General features: G+C 33.3%; 2 protein-coding genes and 1 long non-coding RNA gene across 6 annotated transcripts in view; 2 read left to right on the top strand and 1 right to left on the bottom strand.

Moving 5' to 3' along the window:
* Positions 1-1,651, top strand: part of LOC120217956 (malate dehydrogenase [NADP], chloroplastic-like) — a 4,668-nt gene extending 3,017 nt beyond the window's left edge. The window contains exons 8-14 of the mRNA XM_039214985.1: positions 64-138; positions 210-311; positions 426-548; positions 920-988; positions 1,098-1,166; positions 1,308-1,361; positions 1,459-1,651. Of these exons, the coding sequence (XP_039070916.1) occupies positions 64-138; positions 210-311; positions 426-548; positions 920-988; positions 1,098-1,166; positions 1,308-1,361; positions 1,459-1,512 (546 nt within the window). The 3' untranslated portion in view covers positions 1,513-1,651. The remainder of the gene's footprint in view (positions 1-63; positions 139-209; positions 312-425; positions 549-919; positions 989-1,097; positions 1,167-1,307; positions 1,362-1,458) is intronic.
* LOC120217958 overlaps positions 1-9,275 on the top strand; it is a 21,832-nt gene extending 12,557 nt beyond the window's left edge. Inside the window, exon 3 of the long non-coding RNA XR_005525207.1 lies at positions 9,263-9,275. This is a non-coding gene — a long non-coding RNA (uncharacterized LOC120217958). The remainder of the gene's footprint in view (positions 1-9,262) is intronic.
* On the bottom strand, positions 5,155-15,889 carry LOC120217953 (vacuolar protein-sorting-associated protein 33 homolog). Of its 4 annotated transcripts, XM_039214982.1 has the most exons (22): positions 15,775-15,889; positions 15,649-15,688; positions 15,371-15,451; positions 14,860-15,054; positions 14,663-14,773; positions 14,502-14,567; positions 14,215-14,322; positions 14,058-14,102; positions 13,707-13,763; positions 12,974-13,068; positions 12,516-12,567; positions 12,358-12,414; positions 11,960-12,022; positions 11,754-11,860; positions 11,383-11,505; positions 11,157-11,238; positions 10,984-11,054; positions 9,079-9,159; positions 7,719-7,776; positions 7,444-7,505; positions 6,935-7,028; positions 5,155-5,600 (listed from the first exon to the last, which is right to left on the bottom strand). In XM_039214982.1, the coding sequence occupies exons 1-22, from the start codon at positions 15,825-15,827 to the stop codon at positions 5,511-5,513; spliced, it is 1,791 nt and encodes a 596-aa protein (XP_039070913.1). In that variant the 5' UTR covers positions 15,828-15,889; the 3' UTR covers positions 5,155-5,510. The 4 variants fall into 4 exon arrangements, 3 of the variants coding, with proteins under 3 accessions (XP_039070913.1, XP_039070914.1, XP_039070915.1); XR_005525206.1 differs by lacking the exon at positions 7,719-7,776 and having other exon boundaries at positions 5,552-5,600; XM_039214983.1 differs by lacking the exons at positions 5,155-5,600; positions 6,935-7,028 and adding an exon at positions 7,112-7,325.

Below are 15,889 nucleotides of genomic sequence, written 5' to 3'. Positions count from 1 at the left end.
ATTTTAACCTTCAAATATTGTAATAAAAAGTACAGTTTTACGTAAAAGCAATGATTTCTGCAGCTTGCCCTAAAAGCAGGTGTGTTCTACGATCAAGTGTCGAACATGACCATCTGGGGAAATCACTCAACAACACAGGTAGTAAACACTAAATCGCATAAACTAGGTTCTGAAGACGTTGTCATAAGATAGTTCGTATTCGATCCTAGGTTCCGGACTTCCTAAATGCCAGAATCAAGGGCTTACCTGTCAAGGAGGTCATCAAGGATCACAAATGGTTAGAAGAGGAGTTTACTGAGAAGGTCCAAAAGGTAAAATACAGGGAACAATTTCTACTAAATTCCTGAAATTCCATGTTGAATAAGTTATTTCATGAACTATTTGGGCCTTAAATTTGTTAAGTTGTGTGGAATTTTGATTTGCAGAGAGGTGGTGTTTTAATTCAGAAATGGGGAAGATCTTCAGCAGCATCTACTGCTGTGTCAATAGTTGATGGCATCAAGTCTCTAATTATTCCGACACCAGAGGGGGATTGGTTTTCTTCTGGTGTAAGTTTATTCGCTTATAAAATATGTTACCGTCTTTGATAACACCATCTTATTAAATTGTATATTCGAGATCCATCTCCTTTAATCCTTACTACATCGAATCTAATACCCACCGAAAAGAAGAGAATATTGCACAGAAATGCACATTTACATATAATATATACACATGCAATGAGAAAACTTTGATATTAGCCATTAGTTTCTTTCTGGATATTTTATAGAGCTTCCCTGTATGAATTAGCATGTTGAAAAACATACCATGGCTAACACAAAAATTCCATCTCAGTTGATTAACATTGAACTTCATTCCTCATTTAGGTTTGCTTGTTCCAATTACAATTTTTATCTCACTTTTCACAATGCAAATGTAGGTTTATACCAATGGCAATTCGTATGGTATAGCGGAGGATATTGTTTTCAGCATGCCATGCAGATCAAAAGTACGAAATCAGAGAATTATTTTTACGATCTTTCCTTGAAATCTTTTTGTTCACTCTTATCAGAGATTTATGACAGACTTTTAAATATCATTTGAATTGCATTCTGTAGGGAGATGGTGATTATGAACTCGTCAAGGAAGTGATCTTCGATGACTATTTGGTCAAGCGAATTAAAAAGGTACGTAACGGGATTCGAGCCCCGGACTTGATACGTATTTTATTTTGACTAATTTTGTGGAGCTAAAAGTGAAATCGAGACACTACTTCTCTACACTCCGACACCGATATCCTTACATTTTTCGCACCAACTGATTTGCAGTCGGAAGCAGAATTGCTAGCTGAAAAACGATGTGTGGCTCACCTTACAGGGGAGGTAAACTTCAGATAACAAGAGTCAACAAATTGTATTTTCATGGATGAAGTTATTAGCATATCGATGATTTAAAATCGGATTATTTTCATGTTTCCAGGGTATTGGATTCTGTGATCTACCTGGAGATACAATGCTTCCTGGAGAAATGTAAAACAGGTTCAGTGTTTTCTTCCACTTATTTGTCATCAAAATCAGCTTTTGGGGCAAAAGAAAGAAGAGAAATGAAAGTTATACACGTAGACTAAATTACTTGTTGTATGAGTATGGATTGCAGGTGTTAAATTAGTAGTAATGAACTTCCCCACGTGGTTGAGATTTGGGGCTGAAAATAAAGTAAAAGAAAAAAAAGACTATTCTTCAGCGTTCATCTTTGATCTTCTATTGTTTGATTGGCAGTAAGTTGGTTCAGTTTGTGTTTGATCATGTGGCTCATTACTCCATATTGTCTGAAACATGGGTTACTATAGAGCGAGTAGATCGTGAGTTGGGCGCTTGAATCGTGTTCGTAAAAATAATTTGTTATTCGACTCGTTACTCGTTAAATTCTCCAAAATTTTTACCTTAATTTTTAGTTATAAGTAAAATCTACTAATATTATATAGAGCTTAATATAAATATAAATCAATAAATTTTACAAAAAAAATATTAAAAGAGTGTATTAAACAATTTTAAAGGTTAAACTCTAAAGTAACAATTCATAAATACATCAAATTATTAAATTAGTAAATTAATAATAACTATTAATTGGTAATTTATTATATATTAACTAATTAGTAATCATTTTTTAGAATTTTTTTGAATAAAATACTTTTTTAAGGTAATTACTAAAAAATTATAAAAAAAAAATTAACTAATAAAGTCGACTTAGGCCTTGTTCGATTCAACTCAACTCGTTAAGGTCTCGAGTCCGAGTCTAGTATTGGTCGAGTTTTTACCGAGTTAAGTTCAAGCAACTCAAGAGTTGCTCAACTTATTAAGCATCCCAGGTTTGAAACGTCTTCGTTAGGGATGTAAATAGATGAGACAAATTGTTAGTTACTCGAATTTAACCTGGTTAAAGCTCGGTCAACACTCGAATTAAATGAACTTGATTCGAGTTCGAACTTGACTCGAGTTTTTAACGAGTTGAAGTGAGCTACTTGATACCATACTCAAAAAGCTTACGAGTAACTTGAAAATATAATATATTAAATTTTTATTTTTAAATTAAATTATTAATATATTAACTTTTATAAGTTCGTTTTCTTTAAGAGTACATTACACGAGTGGTCCCTCGTATTTTCGTCTGTTTAATTTTGGTTACCAATTAAAAAAAAAGGATTTGATCTTTTACGTTGTGTGATATTCAATTTTAATATCTCGGGTCGTTAATTCATGTTAGCTCGTAATACTCACTTCTTTCGTTGGTGAAAGATATAAAATACTCGATAATGATCTACCAGGAAACTTCGGTCAGTTAAGTCAAAGCTACTCACAAGTGTTGAGCACATTCTTAAAAAAAAAAAAAAAAAAAGGTTGCGTCGGGAGATGAAACCCAACCTCCAAAATAAACAAAGACAAAATCATTTTCAATCCACATTGCAAGTGTGTTCGTTTGGAATTTCGAATCCAGACCCGTAGTTTGCCCGTCACAAACACAACTCATAAATATATTATTCGCCTCATTTTGACTGAGGGTAGCAACCTCCGACCACCAGACGCAGTCAATTCCTTCATTGTATTAAGAAGAAATTTCAAATATATATTACAGAAATTTCACAGGAAAAATTATGGCAAATTATAAATTAAAGAAAAGAAACTGTGATTAGAGAGATTGTCTTAATTTTTTCCTTAAAACACAACTCTTCCAAATGGTTAGAAATCGCGCCTCTAATTTACGTCAATGACAAAGTGACACGCATACGAGCTGTCAGTCATTAAAAGCCAATTATAATATTAGGTTCATGAGAAATGATCTAACTAATGCCGGGGAATTCTCTGTGCGTCTTAATTCAAGTCATTTTATGATGTTTCCTCAATTAAAGGGGAGATAAATGTTGTACCTCTTTCGAATCTTCACGCAAATCGCACCTCCACTAATTGTGTAATTATAGAAGCTGTTGGAGTTTTATATCTTTCAGTCAGATATAGTCTCTTGATATGATCATTAGTAGACTCACTGATCCACTAGAGTTAAATCTAGTATCTGTTCAGCTTGCCAACCTACGGATAATCATCATGGGCCCAACACCAGCTCTAAAGGGCATGTATATAAATCACCGAGATCGGAGAAAAAATCTTCTTGAATTCTCTATTTCTCTCTTTCAACTTCTCTTACTGTTCATCATCATTCTTCATATCATCTACTTTCTATCTCCTTCACAGAACTACAGCTTGTAAGTCTCCACCTAAAATAAAAGGGGTGAACCATCAAATACCACCACAATCTTGTTTCTCACGTCAACAAGATTTATAGAAACATGTTTAATTGGATTGAATGGATCGAAATGAAATTTCAGCAATTTGATGAACCGGAGTGTTTGTTGGCATAGGGATGGATTTTTGCATATTGTTAAGGATGGTCGTTCCATAGGGGTATGGGTGTATTTCGGTCCTTGATGCATCTGTTTGAAGGAATAACATGTCTGGTTGATTTCTTAAGTATGATTAGAAAAGCTGTTCTATGATTGAATAATTGCAAATTACATTATTTCAAACATAAAATTGAATCCTCGTTTGATTGTTCTTTGAATGAATTTTGTGAAATTAACATGCTTAAGTGGTATGCTAAAGTTGGTCAAGTGATACGATAAATGTCTTAATCGATGTTGTATTTCATTTTGTTACTAGCTATTAAAATTCAGAAATAAACTCATCAAGTAATTTTAGGAATATTTTTTTAGAGACCATAGGTTCAAAATTCTATGCTTACAAGTGGGGACGGAATCAAATGATAGAATATAATGAACCATGCAAAAATTAGTGATACGGTAAGTGTTTTTTTCTAAATACAAAGTATAACTAACCATGGAAAATGAGATTAGTCATAGAAATAAAGAAGGTAAACTCAAAATAAATTAAAATTAGATCTAATTTGATATTTACTTATGTATATTTTTAAATTATATAAAAACGGGGATAGTGGCCTTCAGGATAAAACTTAACTTCTTCATGTTTGCAAAGTGCATATGTTTGTCAATAACTAAAAAATATACTAAACATATACTATCTTATAATCACCTAAGTATTAAAAATAATTATAATTAAAAAATTATTGGCTTCGCAAGATGATGTTACTAGTTATAGCAGGTGATCATTATTGTTTGGGTTTGTGAAGAGATCTAGATAATGATTACCACAAATCGGAAATTGTTGCTACCTTGTGCATGTATAAGGGAACAAACGTCCGATTCAGTCGAATTAAATTTTTTGTTTTGAATTATTCAAATTAATGATTCTTATTTTATAATTTGAAGTTGGTTTGAAATTTTTTGAGTGGAATAGAATTTTTAAATTTATGTTTAAATTTAATTATAAATATTTATAATATTATTTAATTTCAATTTAATAAATCTTTTATAACTGTATACAATATAAATTTCTTCATATTTTTTTCATATGTAATATACTTATATCATACAAAATCAAGAGACTCGACTCAAACCTTAAAATCAATTCACTCATTGTTAAAAATGTTGGATTATTCGAGTTATTCGAATTGTATTTTACAACTCAATTTAAAATTAAAATTTTCGAATTAAATCGAAAATATTGATTTAATTTTACGGACAAGAAACCCTAAGGCTCAACACTCAGGAAACTTTTTCTCCAAGGAATCATCCTACAAAGATTCAGCATAGTTTAAGTTTATTCAAAGTACAAACTTACCTTGCTGACAAATCCGAAATCCGCCAGAAAGTTTGTTCATCTTCATCACATTACAGTCATACTATCCAGAGTCACTCTCATGAAAAGAAAAACGAAAAGGAAAGTTCCGACCATAAAATCAAATAAATAAATCATAAGTAATCTGGCTCTGCACAACAAGATTCACCAGCTTTCGTCCCTACCAAGCACTTCACATTTACAGCCTCGATGCCCGATAAGCCATACTTATGTTCAAGAGAAATATTGGAAAGGCAAAGCCTCATAAGTGAACAAACATTCGCTTTAACCGAAAGTCTCAAAGAATGTTTCAACCAATGAATGACCATTGACGATTTTTGTCGTTCCAATAATCAGATCATATGCCATTCCTTCCTGCACGAGAAAGAACAATATCAAGGGAACTAACTTTCAATAAGATCACCAAACTGGTCGGATCAATAAACCTAGTTTTAACAATATTGAACACTGAAAGATGAACAGTTTGAAATAATTAATGTCAGCAAACAAGATTAAACCCTCGCTGAGGAGTTCAAATATACTGTCAACCTAAAATTACCATTATTGCACGAAATTGAGATATTTTTAAAAAAAAAATTGTATTAAGTGTAGACTGGAGTCATGTAAATATTTTATTTACGGTTAATTACTGTATGTTAGTAGTAATCAGTAGTTAAGATTATTCCAAGTCTTATCTCATCTAAAGTGTAAATAGCCTTTATATTATATAAAGTAGAGGACGAACAAATAAGTTTTAGTCCTAGTAGGTCTCTATGTACTTGGACTATAAACAGGCTTCTTTCTGTATGGATTTAATCAGAAAATTAAGAGAATAGAAAATGATTCTTTTTACCAAAAAAACTTACTTTCTACATATAGCACTTGACATTGGGAACTAGGAAGTTGACATTCAATAATGAATTTTAAGTCGATAGACATTATGTATAATGATAAAATAAAAATAATTTAAATTGCATAATCAACTACACAGCTTCAATCTAAGCTCAAATAAGATGTGACAATGAAAAACAGTTTACCAAACGACAAAACGTAACTTTTCTGGATCAAGCACTCACTGAAAGAAACTACATTTTTAATCACCTTATAACTTAAGATTACCTCAAGGGGCCTATTAAGAGATAATATGGAACCATTGGCAATTTCAATGATCACATATAGAAATTAAGGTTCATAAGAACCCATTAAAGTACTAGCAATGTAATTAAGCCGACAAATCCAAGCATAGAAAACCTGAGACTATACAATTGCCTTCAGAAACATTTTACAGTAGTCGTTTCCTAAGACAATCAATCAATGTTTTTTGTTATTAACTTCCTTAAAAATGCTATCTCAAAATCCTATGCAACAAAAGAAAGAAAAGAACATCATCAGAGACTCCATGTCCCAAATCCAAAAATTACACTTAACGGCTTCCCAATGTACTTAAATATTATGCATTTCCATGAAGAAATGACCTACGTTTCCCCAACTCTTCAGTTTTATTTTTTCTCTAACACCCGTGTTTAACACAAATCAGGGCAGGGGTATGGCGATATGACCAAAAGATGCCAAATCCATGAAGAAAATAAACATGCCAGAAGCCGACACACACAAGACCCAATAATGCCAGTGATGACTGTTTAATGGCAAGAAATATTAACAAAACCTGTACGACAATGAACATACCATATACACAATAATCAACATACCTGAGCACTGAGAAATCTAAGAGCTGCAATTTCTGCAAATGTTATCCCTCCAATAAAGACAACAAGTACCAGGGAGCGCCTACCATCTGCTATTCTGCAATAACTCAAGGACCCAACCAAGTAACATTAGCTTTTCTGCAAATGAATGAAATAACAGAGAAGACATTCCCAAATTATAGAGGTCAACAAAGAAATACAGAACACAACTTAAAACTTAAAAGCACATATAGTGGAGTTTTCGTTAACTAAAGGAAATACAATCACTGGCTATCATTATAGCGACTCACTAAACTAAAAAGGAAAGACACAATTTTACTGCCCTATACCCATTGTTAGTACCTTCTAGCATCAATCATTTTTACCTGGTTATTCTGGTTGTTTGGGCAATTAACCGAGGAAGAAATCTCATTACCAGAATAAATTCCAACAAATACATCTAAATGAAACTATTTAATGGGTCGTACAGCAATGGAATTATGAGACAAACAAAAAGGGGAAATATCACTTACTTGTCTAAGCCATTTGAAGCACCCTGCAATGTGCCGAATGAAGGACTGCTAGTGAACCCAGCCTATAAAAATAAACATGCTATCAAAGTAATTAAAATATAACTGAAGAACAAACTTTCTTGAGGAGTCAAGTTTTGGTGCATAGAAGTCGATGGTGATTATTAAAAGAATTCCAGAGCAATGTCGCTCCATATTTGAAACTGAAAAACATCAGACAAAAAAAAAACAAACAAAAAAGTATAAAGTAAATAAACTAATCCAAGAAGTCTACTTACCCTTTTTGTTTCAATATGCGGCCCAGGCAACAGCTTCAAAATTTCTTCCATAGGACGCCTGTAAGGAAATTTTATACGTACATTCAGAAATTTAAGGCATGAAGGGACTTGGATGAACATTCCTGACTAGTTAAAGCACTTAACTGGTAAACACAAACAACAAAAGAAAATCAGGCAATAAACAATAAAAACCTTCTTTCCCTTGTTGACTCAACAGCCACCCCAAACCCAACCCCGAGTCCCGTTCCCCCTTTCTTTCTCTATTTTCTTCACTCTTATCATATTTTCTTAATCTCTCTCTCTATTTGGTAGTACTTGTGCTCTTTAATAAATTTGTATTCTTCAACTCTTCCAAGATGGCATTTTCAATTTCTGGCCATCCCTAAATATTCAACCTCATCTTTTTTTTCAGTTGTCCACATTGCCCGCAACCTGTTTTACTCTAAGTTATACATTTGTGCCCCCGTCTCCAGTGCCATGCTACCACAGTTAGTTCATAAATATTGATAATTTCTTCTTCTTTTCCCTTGGGGTTGGGAGGGGGTGGATCCTCCAACAAAATTCACTAGTTAGTCTGCTATCGCTTAGGAACCATTTTCTATAAACTTGGAACATATTTAGTCTGCTATTGATTTATGGCCTACTTTATATAGACTTTTCATTTAATCCAATATTGATTTAAGGCCTAACCTCTATGAACTTGCTTTGCATTACAACTTCCAAATGATAACAAAGTGCAGTGCAGGATATTGTAAAATCTAAACGCATAATTCATAGCTTACTAAAAAAATGGTTGACAAAATTGCTCTATTCAAATGTAAGAGAATGCTAAAAAATAACTAGACCTTCAAGATAGAAGAAAGACAAGGAGCCATCTTCAAATAGACTACCACATCCTTGCAGATGAAAGAGATGAGGACAAAATTCTTTTAAATCTAACAACTGTTGTCATTGACTATTGAAAGCTAAAACCAATTATTTTTCATCAACACAAAAAAGACAGACATATGTAAGAGCAAAAGCATTGACACTGACCACTACTCATGCCTCCTAGCCAATTCAAACTCAGATCCTAACGCTAACGGGTGAATCTCATTAATGCTCTCAGATCATGACCTAAACTCTGAAACTGCTTCTTCGTATCTCCCGCTATACCAGTGCCTCGACTTGTGCTGGGAACTCAAGTAAGGAAATGACCAAAATCCTACTAATTTAAGTCATCCTTTTCTATTTAGAACAGCTATAACCAACAGCAAAGAACCTAAACCAAATTTATTCTCAACAAGGAAGAAAAATGTAAAGCATAACATATCTAGATCACATACTATAATTAGAATGAAATTGAACAGATTTAACTTACCATCCAGATCGAACTGCATTTTGCACAAGACGAATGCTAAGCGGTGCATATCCAGAAAAGACATAGGCTATGTCGTCAGGACTGTTGCACCAAAAAACTTCTTAATCAGGAAGCGAAAGAGGACAATTAACGGCTTCATACCATCAGATCATGCTATGAGATTTAAAATAAATTCTATCATCAGATCATGCTACATGTAGCTCCGAGCATTGTGAAGTGAATTGGCCATAATTAGCATACATTTGATATGGTGACTCGTATTAATCAAGGCTCAGCTAGCCATGAGCAGTATCTAACACTCAAATAAATATACAACAAACATTATAGAATATTTTAAAAAAACAATGCACCATGAAAACTACAAAAATACTAAAAACAATAACACAGAATCTCTCGATAAAAAAGAAAATCCATCCATCTTTCTTTCTCTTTCTTTCAGTGGTGGTGGGGGGGTGTTTGGGGGGGAATGTTGGGGTTCTAAATCATATAGATGGATGGTGACTAATATCAATCAAGACTCAGGTAGACACGAGCAGTAACTAACCTCTAACCTAAGTTGCCTGGACTCAGGACACAAGTGTCGAACACAATAAGAATCTAAGTGTTGGACTCATCTAATCTTGAAATTTCAAACACAGGGACACCATATAAAATCTGGACATTGGTACTTTCAAGTAGATACATCAATTTTTAAATATATAATATCACTTTTATTTTTATGAAAAACATTCTTTAAAAATTTGAAATTTCATTTATCAATCGTAAATAATTTTAAAAGCTAAACATAATTTAAAATTTATTATTTTATTATTTGAATTTAATTTAATTATCTATTTTTTTTGGGTCTTAAAACCCAAATATCGTATCTTTTTTCCTATTTCATGCGTCACTTAACTTATTATCTTTTTACTTTACTTTTTTGACTTAATTGAAAAATAAGTGTCCAACTATCTCTATTTTTTTATTTATGTGACTAGATTTTTTGGTTGAAGTAAATGCCTAATGTTTCATTTCGTTCCCATTTCCAGGTCACCCGTTAAAAAAATTACCCAATGAACGCATGACATGTGACATCTGTTCACTTTCTTCCTTTCTCCCCTTTGATTTTATAGGAAAACAAGCGTAAAAACAAAAGAAAAATTTTATAAATTGGTACGTTTATGAGAAATCAAACAATCTCAAGTCCCAAACACTTTGATTTCATGAACTCATATATTCCCTGTGCATCAATTTTGATCTATACCTTTCTTTCTCTCTTTGTTTTCTGAGAAATCAAAAACCTCAAGTCCCAAAAAGTTGTCCAAAAACACTTTGATTGCAAAAACTCATCAATGTGAAAGTGAATAAAGACTCCAACTCTCAAAAGTTATTCCCAAAACACTTCAATTTTGTTTGTAATGGAAAGCTGAGTAAAAATAAGTTGCAAAGCTTGAAGAACTCATCAATGGAGGATAATGATTTTTTAATGGACGACCTGAAAATGATTATGGAATGAAACTTTAGACACCTACTATGACAAAAACAAAAACAAAAAATTAGTCACCTAACGCACAAAATAGGTATAGTTTGGACACATTTTTCAAATAAGCCTACTTTTTTATATTTTATGTGTTTTTCCTCAATAAATGTAATTTCAATCATATCTTTTTCTTTCCTTTCTTTTCTGAAAGTTTCCTTCCCCCACTCCTTTCTTTTTCATTTTTTTCTTCTTTCTTGCCGTTCTGCCGGCCTTCATCGGATCTGACCCGTATCCTATGTCAGAATCCATGTCAGATCATGTCGGCAGGGGTACGACACCCCAAACAGATGAGTCCCAGAAACATAGCCTCTAACACTGAAATAAGTTCGTAGCAAAAATATACAGTTCATTTATCAGAAAAGATTGCATCAGTGAGAAGAAAATACTTTGCAGTGTCGGTATCCTCAACTACAAGTTGCAGAGCACGTTTGACTGTCAGCCAGTTGCTTTTTGATTCCTACAAGAGTCAAATGCAAAACAATTTACTAAAATAATAGTTTAGACAAGTACACAAACCGAAGGAAATGAGTATGACTGTTTATGCACTCTTATTCTATACCTGCTTCTTGAACAATCCAGCCTTTTCCAAATTATTTAGTGTAGCCATGTGCTCAAATCCATAACTATGGAGAAGCTCCCTCCTAAACCATGAATAAGGAAATAAACCAGAGAAGAAAAATAGCTGTTAATTTGTAAAAGTCAGCAGTAAAAAATCAGCATACACAGTCAACATCAAAGAACAAAAACAAGACTAAAAGCGACTTCCACAGAGTAATAATGCTTGCCTCAAATAGTCGAAATGCTTTTTAGGCAACCCTGAATTAGTTACAGAAAATAGGATGAGAAGACGCAATATGTTGACAAGAGGTTCCTGCTTATGGATCATCTCTTCAATGTATTCAAAGCAACTGCATTTATAGGCCAGAAACAAATGTTTAGAAACTAGAAAAAGAAAAATGCCAAATACTGTAAGGATGAAACGGTTTTTTAAAGAAAATTAAACCATAGGCAGCTGCAATATGCTCAGAACGGAGAATAAATTTGTTCACCACAAAATGCTATGAGCAATCAGTAATAGTTGCATTACAAAACAGAGAACTGCAAGGACTCGCATTTTGAGTTCGTGAGATTTGCAGGTGAAGCATGTGAGACTTACATGTCATAGCTCGAGGCCTCAATAATTGTGTGTTCCATGTCAAGTTTTGCAAGAAAAGATGGCTTTGATGTGAATGTTGAGAGATGCTGTGCAAGGTTTATGTGTCTCTGAAGCAATAATCAGCAGCTAATTACAACCTCATCCAGACCACTTTACAGGAAGTCAATGTAACTCCCAATAGGCAAAAATCAAAGAACCCTACTCACAGTCATTTCTGGTAATGAGTTTAGCTTCTTGACGAAGTCCTTGAGTTCAGAAACTGTTTGGCTCTGTACGCATTTATCAAATTCAAAAGGGATTATATGAACTTAAGAATCTTCAACTGTTTCAGAAGGAAACCATTTGAACCACTCAGTCATCCACAATATGATACATTAAAAGTGAACACAAAGGAGAAGAGTTTAACAGATGATTTACTCGTACAATAAACCATTCAAATATTCTTTCCACTTGCGTATGACTACTTTCTAAATGTGACGGGAAAACTTAAATAGTGTCACAAAAAACTACTTTCACTAAGATTTTGACTATGAAGTATAGTCAGGTTATGACATTAAGCATGACATATGAGGCATGAGAATAGTTCAGGTCCTTATTCACTTACAGCTGTGGTAATTTCAGTGTAGTCCTCTTTCATAGATGTTGCTTTCTGCTTAAGAACCTGCAATCATATGGCAACTAAGAAGAGAAACTTGGAAGAGATTAACTTTAGGGAAGCGATAATTGGAAAAATAAATATGAAATTGATTAAAACAGGTCAACCTGGACAACAACTTCAAAATTGAGATCTCGTATCTCCTTGAAAAGCTTGTCACTAAAAGTTAAAATAAGCATTAGATACAGAAAAGAGGAGAGAACAAGGCAGTAAACAAAAAATATTTGGCTAAAAGTCTTTTATTTGTGAAGAGAAATTAGAGTTCTAACTGAAGCCAATATAACTCAATTTATTCATTATCCATCAAGACAAATACAAAGGAGGGTAGGAATCTTGGTGAAATAACAAGAAGTTAAAACATTCATGTTTGGTTCTATTGACTCAAAGACAACATTACTTGCCAAATGCAACAAAGGCACAGATTTAAGAGCCTTATAATAAAAGCCAAATCCAACCATGACCAATTGACCATATATCAAAACACAGGCAAAACCACAATGTTTAAAAGAATCAAAGTGCTACTACAACTAATCAGTTAAATAGATTGAGCATAGGCTAACTCCACCTTGAATTAAGCGGGACCTTCATCTTTTTTCCTTCTTGCTGAACACCCATGATAGATGAATCCAGCTCCACAGAACCATTATTAATGTGCAAGAACTGCAGAGAAATAATTGAGAGAGAATTATCAAATACAACTAAGAGAGAAAATATCTAATAATAGAAACACTGATTGCCCCACAAGAGTTAAGTATTACAATTTTGATTAGGAAACCTCTTCCGTTAGATTCCTATCCAACCAACCTATTTCGGATAAAATTACTCAAAACCATTAAACAGGGAGGTTCAACAGTCTCGCTATTACAGGTGCTTTACTACTAAACAGAGTCAAAACATCCACTAGAATGGGAAGGAGAAAAGGTTTTAGAAAAGACATGAGAGCTTGAATTTCTTAGTTACATTCCAGGACCAACTTGGGACCTTTTGGCATGTAATATCTTGCAGACAGTACGTTGCAAAAGTGGCATTCCTGCTTTCGCAGTAATTTATGCCACCAACAAGCTACCTCATGAGAACATTTTATTTGAAAAAATTAATTGAACTAGTTAGATGTTAGCAAAAGATATTATAATAAAGACAGCACTAGTCCTTTGAATTGTTATTCATAAAGCAACATAATTTCAAATTTTATTTCTCCAGATAGACTGATCTTCCAAATAGACATGAACATGATGCTTTGCAAAGGAAATATTAAACAATATTCAATTGTAATACTGTCACTGCTTGCATCAGCTTACCTCATCGAGTAGCCCTTCATATGTTAGCTGTGAACACATAGGAGTAACCATATCCACCTGCAAACAAGCACTACAACGTTTCAGGTTATAATAACTATGGTTTATTTGTTCAGTCCATTTCACTATCAAGAGAGAGTGAGAGAGGCAACAGACCATGTAACCTTAGAGCTCACATGAATTTTACCAATTTAATATAGTAAACTATTAGCAGGTAGGCTGAGAATTTTGGGTTTGAATCGGATTATAAATTTGTAGCTCTCCTTAAAACATTCGTAGTAACTTTCTCACTTAATCTTGATAAAAACATTCTAGAACAGAAAATTACTTAGTTCACTGAAAAGGGAGACTCACCTCCCTATCTATGAGGATGAGAGTGTTAATCTCTGATAAAGCCATCTGAAGAAAAAAAATGGAAACCAAGGCCACGAGTCATTTATAAATACTTAAAAGCAAAAGCATCAATTCATATTTGGATGGGAAAAAAGGTTTTAAATGGGGCCATAATTACATCAGGTGAATTCATCGGCTCTTCCGTATGCATGCGATCCAGAATATCAGAGACAATACCAGATGCTTTGCCTTTTGTACGCACATTTGGTATAACTCCAAAAGTAGACTGCAATGTGTATATATTTAAGATTAATTCAGGAAAATACTGAATTTAGAACGATAGAGCTTTATGAAATTAGGGCATCCTTAATCATATGATAAGCTAATTAACTTATTTTATAAACTCTTGATATCTGATCATCCTTATCTAGCCCAAATAAATAACATAAGTAGTGCAATGCTAACCTCAAGCTTGTGAATGGCTTTTGCAATATGCCAAAGTGAGCCAGTATCACCATCAACCTGACATTGCTACAATGAAGAAACACACATATAAAAATTGGTTCTTATTCTTCAGAACCACAAGATGAATTCAGTGGGTGGGAAAGAAGGCAACTTTTTCGTACTTTGTACGCAAGATCCAGTTCAAATGACAAAATGTCTTCATCCAATGGAACTAAATACAATGGATACTCCCCTATGGTTATCAAGTGATGCACTTTTTCCTCCTCAAGGATCTGCACAGAGATGAAGATTATTTATGGTGTTTGTGTGAACAATATACATAGGTATAAATATAAACAGTTTAGTAATAGATGCTTACCCTCTCACATTGAATTTCACGGCGAGGAACAAAATAGATAAAGTACTCTCTTTGAAGTCCTTTCGAGATATCATCATGCACATGAGAAGATATGGACTTCATCAAGTCACGCTGAGAAGGAACAAGATAAACCACTTTGGAGCAATCAGTCTGAACTGACTCCGCTGAAAGATGCCGCAACTCAATCCCATATTCCTGAACATAGTCAACAACACATCCATACTCATATACTTTATGTACATTGTTTCTCTATCAATCTTTTTTAAATATTTAATTATGTATAGAAGATGAATCATCCAGTTATATCCTCTTCTTTTTTGAATTTAAGTATGTACTGAAACAGGCTGAATATATAACAATATATCAAAAATATAGAACTTGTCAACAGAGGAGCCGTTAGTGCTTCAATAATCAAAAGAAAAGTAATGTTTTCTGATTGAATTTAAGTATTTAATTAAAACTGTGACATCTTCGAACATTTAGAGTTGCAAAAATAAAACAAGTGAATTACCTTAAGAAGAGATGTTTGGATAATCAAAGAGAGGGTGCCACCAAGTTTCGGTTCAACAACCAAACATTTTTTCCCGCGAATCTAATATCATCGAAATAACCAAATAACAATGTTAACAATAATAATCAATAAAAACAAAAAGATATTTCCACTAAACGAGGCTTCGTGCAACAACATCATTTTAATTTTCCTTTTTCTCGAGCTTTATCGGCAACCAAGTAGTAGTTAAGTTGAAAAATAAAATAAAATGCCAGTAAGTTTAGAAAAGGAACAATTACATCTTTGAGGATTTTAACAAGATCTCGCTGTGACTGTTCCCTGTAAAGTGATAATAAATCATAATTAATGAATGCAAAATCGAATGAAATTGAAGGAAATAACGAGATTGTGCAATTAGATTGCACCTGAGAGACTTGAGATTCAGAGGAGAGTTGTCTAAATTTGGAATTTGAGCCATTGAATTCCAGATGGAAAAAAATGTATCTAATAAAAAGATATATTTTGCTGTTCTGGGCAGCG

This window comes from Hibiscus syriacus, unplaced genomic scaffold (genome assembly GCF_006381635.1).
Source record: "Hibiscus syriacus cultivar Baekdansim isolate YM2019G1 unplaced genomic scaffold, ASM638163v2 tig00110194_pilon, whole genome shotgun sequence".
Taxonomy (NCBI): Eukaryota; Viridiplantae; Streptophyta; class Magnoliopsida; order Malvales; family Malvaceae; genus Hibiscus; species Hibiscus syriacus.
Note: the sequence above shows the minus strand (reverse complement) of the source record. Positions and strands in the feature narration are given on the sequence as shown.

Excerpts from the sequence above, each read along its gene's own strand:
- LOC120217953 (XM_039214982.1), bottom strand. The coding sequence starts at position 15,827 with ATGGCTCAAATTCCAAATTTAGACAACTCTCCTCTGAATCTCAAGTCT. Across the intron at positions 12,023-12,357 it reads ACACTGAAATTACCACAGCT|AGCCAAACAGTTTCTGAACT; the intron begins GTAAGTGAATAA and ends AAATGCGTACAG. Across the intron at positions 5,601-6,934 it reads TTAGATTTCTCAGTGCTCAG|GAAGGAATGGCATATGATCT; the intron begins GTATGTTGATTA and ends TTTCTCGTGCAG.